At 40.5% G+C, this 5594-nt stretch overlaps 1 protein-coding gene across 1 annotated transcript; it reads right to left on the minus strand.

The window, feature by feature from the left end:
* Positions 1-213: 213 nt before the first annotated feature.
* Positions 214-3680, minus strand: LOC107845528 (protein PLASTID MOVEMENT IMPAIRED 1). The gene has a single exon (XM_016689894.2). The coding sequence runs from the start codon at positions 3225-3227 to the stop codon at positions 582-584; it is 2646 nt and encodes an 881-aa protein (XP_016545380.1). The 5' UTR covers positions 3228-3680; the 3' UTR covers positions 214-581.
* Between the last annotated feature and the right edge of the window lie 1914 nt (positions 3681-5594).

Consider the following 5594-nt stretch of genomic DNA (forward strand, 5'->3'; position numbering starts at 1 on the left):
CAGAACTTACTCCTACCTCGTCGAGGTAGAGAAGCTGTCTCCGAAGGGCCAACGAATTAACGACAAAACAACAACAACAACAACAATAACATACTAAGTAAAATCCAACAAGTGCGGTCCGGAGAGGGTAGCGTGTACCTAGACCTTACCCCTACCTCGTGAAGGTAGAGAAGCTGTTTCCGAAGGACCAAAGAGTTAACGACGAACGTCGAATTATAAACTGACAGCAATGCTATTACTTGTAGAATGATACAATTTGTCTCATTTACAATCTTCAACAACCTTTCAAAATTCTATGAGAAAACACATAAAACAATGTGCATAGCACTCTCCTATCTAGTTACTAAAGACCGTTGCTCGGACTCTTCAAAAATGTCATCGGGTGCGTGTCCGATCCTTCAAAAGTAGCGCTTTTTTGGAGGATCCGACACGGGTGCGGCAACATTTTTGGACAGTCCAAGCAACTTAGACTAAAGAAACCTTCTGCAGCATTTCAATATGGAACAGACTATACACAACCATGAACAGATGCAAACATTATACAATGACGAAAAAACGATGTACACCAGTCTTGCTGCTGTCTACATGATGAACTTGATATTCGGATTTCTTATAGATTTCAGCCACATATCTGCCATTACACGCGACGATATGCTCCATAGCAAGTCTTGGCCTTTTAGTGGTGAAGCTTTCTTTGCTTTCTTGGCCATTTTACCTAGTCCATAAGCTACTAGCCATTGCATTGCTGTCAGTTTCTGCTTTTCTGTGTCCCATGCGTTCTTCCTTCCTCTGCTCCTGACTTTTAGCCCGCCAATACCAAGCGATGCGATTTTGAACTTCCTTTCATCATCATCGATGTTGTTAGTTTCATCATCGATACGAATGGCTTGAACTAGTACAATCATAGGTCCTCCAACTGCCTCGAACTGCCTCAACGGATCCCTCAGTTGAACCACAACCAAGATCATTATACTCTCGCTTTTGTCATCTTTTGTCCAATCTTCGAGTGGAACTGCAGAGTCTAACGTGTGATCCTGATCATCTTTCTTGTTAGCAGAATGAGGGGAAACATCGAAAGGTGCCTCTTCTTCCGCGATATCTGCTTGAATTTTCAATGCTTCGACTGTCATTGCCTCCATTTTCTGCAGTGCGAATGCTAGAATCTCGTCCACTGTCAGCGGTTTGTCGCTGATGTTCCATATCCCCGTAGAGATCCTCTCGTTCCGACTTGTGTTCATCGCTGCTGCCATCGATTTCACTACTGCAACTGTCTGAGCAGCGGTTGAGCTAGCGCCACCTTCTTTGTTCCTCCCTTGAATAATTGCTGAAGCAATGCCTTCAAACGCTATCTGCTCTGCTGTTTTGCCAACGAGTTCTTCCATTGGCATCATCGATAAGATCTTGGACGTAAATTCCTCTATCCCAATAGCTGCCATCTTCTGGAACAACTCGAATCCACTCACAGACGATGGAATCGATGGAAGCACAAGTGGTTTCGATATCTGCATCGCGAGTTTTGCTGTATCTTTTCTCAAAACAGTAGTATTAAGAGGATTCATAGCTGCCAAGAAACCTCCATTTCTTGTTTGAACAACACAACCTAACCCCTTCGCAAGATCCGGTATAAATACACCCGATTTTCCCTTTCCGCTGTCTTCATTTCCTCCTCCGCCTTGAAGCTTTAACGCGGGGGATTCTTGAGTATCCATCTTGTACTGGTTAACGCCTGGATCTTCGAGCATTTGGAGGAATTCCCTTGTCACGGTTTCCTCATCCGCGTCCAACCTTTGCGATTCAGAGTCATCCTCCTCCGTCTTGACAGTGTTTTCGTCTTTAAACATGGATTCAAGCGCTTTGATTTGCTGAGCTATCGAATCAAGCGCTGATAATCTTGTCAAATGCATCTGATCGTGCACCACGACTTCCTTGACAACCTCATTACTTGATGATACCGATCTTTTATCAGAATTACCTTCCGATCGCGCTTCTTCTTCCTCCTCCGCCTCTCCCTCTACTTCTTTTGTTGCTTCAGTTTCAACTCCTTTGTCTTGAATTTCAATTCCTTTATCCACAATATCGAACTCGGGGAGATCAAGATCCTCAGCCTTCGACCCCGGCTCCTCCTTTACTGACTCGTCATCTAGATTCAACTCATCGATCCCTTGAAGATTCGCTGTCGTTCCTGACTGTGAAGGAGTCCAATTAGCTGAACTTAAACTGGACATTCGTGGACTCGGCACGCTAAAAGATGTCTTCGATTGCTTTCTAGCAAACGAAGATGAAGATGAAGACGAGTAACTCTTCGCGCTCTTCGTCCCACCTTCAGCCTGAGTATAAATCCCAACTCCACCATCTTTCTCCATGATCTGAAATCCCAGTTTGAGTACTAACTCTCCTCCTTTCGCCTTCCCGGAGAGAGTATAACTCGTATCCCATTGGCGAATGCGACTTCCTTCAAAGCTCTTCTGAATCGACTCCTCAATCATTTCACTCAGATCGACTATGTTCTTCCCGAAATCCAGTTCCTCCGCGTCCACTGCAAAGACATATATCGAAAATGGACGTGGCTCAAATTTGAATCGAGTACCACCACCACCACTAGCCGGCGTATAGTAAACATGACACCTTATAAAAAGTGTCTCTTCGAAATCTGCAGCTCCTTGTGAAACTCGAGATGGCATAGTTTGCACTGCGCCGTCTTTAGTCTCTTTCTTTCTCACACATACTGATAGTCGTAGACCGTTCATGGATGTGGGTAGACCCTGAACGGTCACGACTTCAACTGAGAATAAACAGCTCAGTTTTTGCATACCGATATGAGCCAACGCTCGTATAGGTTTCCAGTTCCACAACCCTTTCTTCTCGGCGGTTGACTCACCAGTACCCTTGCTGCTGTCTGATTTCTTAGTTAACTTGCTGCTGCTGCTGATGCTGGAGCTCCTGCTACTCTGCTGTTGTATACTGTTGTCTTCACTAGGCCGAGAACGCCAAGGCGATAATGACATTCGCCTTGACCTCGGCTTAGGATTGACGATGATATCATCGTCATTTTTAGGACCACCGGTTAAGGACTCAACGGGAGGGATGGAATCGCGAGGTAGGACTAAGGAAGCGGTTCTTCGAGTTGTTGTTGTTGTAGGTGGTTGATAGAGCGTCTCACTAAGCGCTTCGAGTTCTTGCAATAACTGTGTATTCGATTTCCTTCTACTCGTCGAGTAATCCGCCATTTGAACAATGGAACACAATGCCAGAAGTGTACGATACAACAGATAGCGCTCACCTTCTAAGAAGCGTACGATACAACAGATAGCGCTAATGATACAACAGATAATGCTAACCTTCTAAAGAAGTGTACGATACAACAAATAGCGCTAACCTTCTAAAGAAGTGTACGATACAACAAATAGCGCTAACCTTCTAAAGAAGTGTATGATACAACATAATGATACAACAGACAGCGCTAACCTTCTATCTAAGAAGTGTATGATACAACAGATAACACATCAACGCGAGTGAACTATGTCATATGAAATTCACAATAGGAAAGAATTTTTTTTATTTTTTATTTTAAAAATTTTTTGCAAAGTAGTAAAATGATTGGCTAGAAATGATGGAAGATATATGTGTGTTTGTTAGGTAAGAAGATTGATGGGGGCATATGAGGACTAAAAAAGTCTATTGGAATGGATTAGTTGTTGTTTTTTGAACCATATATTTGCATGAAATTGTTATGTGATGGATAAGGCAAGAACGTTTTGCATCTCTTTCTTTGGGGGGTGGGGGGGGGGAGGGGGGCCCAAAACTATATGATATAAGTTACGGGTTGGATAGAACTCAATAATTTTATTCTATTCTAAACCTAGTAAGTAGGACGGGACATAAAATATCGAAAATCAAATTACCGAACAAAACCAAAAATTTTGAATTTTGGTAATTGATATTCGGTAATTCGGTATTTGTTATGATATTTGAGAGTAAAATTTCTAACATTTTTGGATTGGGTTTGATACAAGATTTTAGTACCATTTGATATTCAGTATTGACCGAATACCGATTTTATATATATATATATATATATATAACTAGCCCAATAGACAATAGTATTAATCATCTCAAAGAATCTCTTAGACCTTAGTAATATATTAGTAAAAAACAACAAAAAGAATACTAAATAGAATTTCTATTAAATATACTCTTTAAAGTTTAAACGTACATTTGCAAATCTCCAACTTTAATATGGTATTACCAAATACGATATCAAACCAAAGATCAACTTACCGATTACCGAACCGATGTTTGTAAGTATGGTATGTGGTATCTATGTTCAAATACCGATTACCGAATTACTGAATCGAACTTTGAAAATACCGAACCGAATATTGAACGTACATCCATACTATTAAGTTGTCATGTAATGTTGAAATTCTGAATTTAGCTACTACTATTACTTTATGTTGTTATTTAATATTACGGGTAGTATGAGAATAAATAATAAAAGTCTATTTGATTTGCGAAAATGAATTAAGTAAATTGAAATATCTATTTTTGAATAGTGAATATGACACAAATCTACCCTGTATTATGCATATGGAAAAGGGTCATTTGCAATTTTATCTCTCAGGTAAATAACATTTTCCGCGAGATATAAGTTTATATTTTCACATCATAATATTCCACGAGTTATACATCGAATCACTAAAGAACTTCTGCTCCAGTCGCGATAAGTTTGATTCCGAAGTAGAAAAAATAAAAACCAACGCAAAATCATATAGCATCTCAACCCAGAAATGAGCCCTATAATATGCGAAACCAAAATTAATCGAGTTACAATGTAGATACCGGACACCGAGTGAGAATTAAAATACAAAGTGCTAAACTGAAAACTGTAGAAGGTTGTTTGGTTGGAAAACAAGTTATCCCGGGATTAGTTATCTATCCCAGCCTGAAAGAGGGATAAGAAAAACACTATAATCCCGAAATAACTAATACCAGGATGAGTTATCCCGTACATTTTGTCCCAACCAAACATTGGATAAGCTCTTCTTCTAAATTAATCCCGAGATTAATTATCCTTATCCCTCCCAGCAAACAACCCCTTAGAGCCTTGGACAAAAGTTCTTTCTCCCCTGTGATATGAACCATTCTTCTCCGCTTCATTTACCACTAGGCCAAACCCAAGGGCGCACCCTATCACGACACAGCAAGTAGCTCCTTTTTGTTCAAAAGTACAACATGCCGAGTGTACTCACTCCCACAAAGTGGGGTCTGGAGATGGTAAAGTGTACGCAGTCCATACCACTACCTCAAATGAAAGTAGAGGCTGTTTCTGATAGACAAAAGGGCACAATCTTGATAGAAATCAGATATTTGGATGCACAACAGATGAATCAGTCTTCAAATTTTGTACACATCTAGTTCTCTCAGTCTTTGTTCAATGTATTTGTCCCTTCACATATTTTGGGCTATGTTACTTGGACCCTTAATGTAGATGGCAACTTAGAATAATGCAAAATACAATTGTCGAGTACAACCTTTACCAAAGTTGCACGGACTCTTCACTTTTGATGCCACATCCGTATCGGATTCTTCAAAAT

The sequence above is a fragment of the Capsicum annuum genome, chromosome 10 (assembly GCF_002878395.1).
Source record: "Capsicum annuum cultivar UCD-10X-F1 chromosome 10, UCD10Xv1.1, whole genome shotgun sequence".
Taxonomy (NCBI): domain Eukaryota; kingdom Viridiplantae; phylum Streptophyta; class Magnoliopsida; order Solanales; family Solanaceae; genus Capsicum; species Capsicum annuum.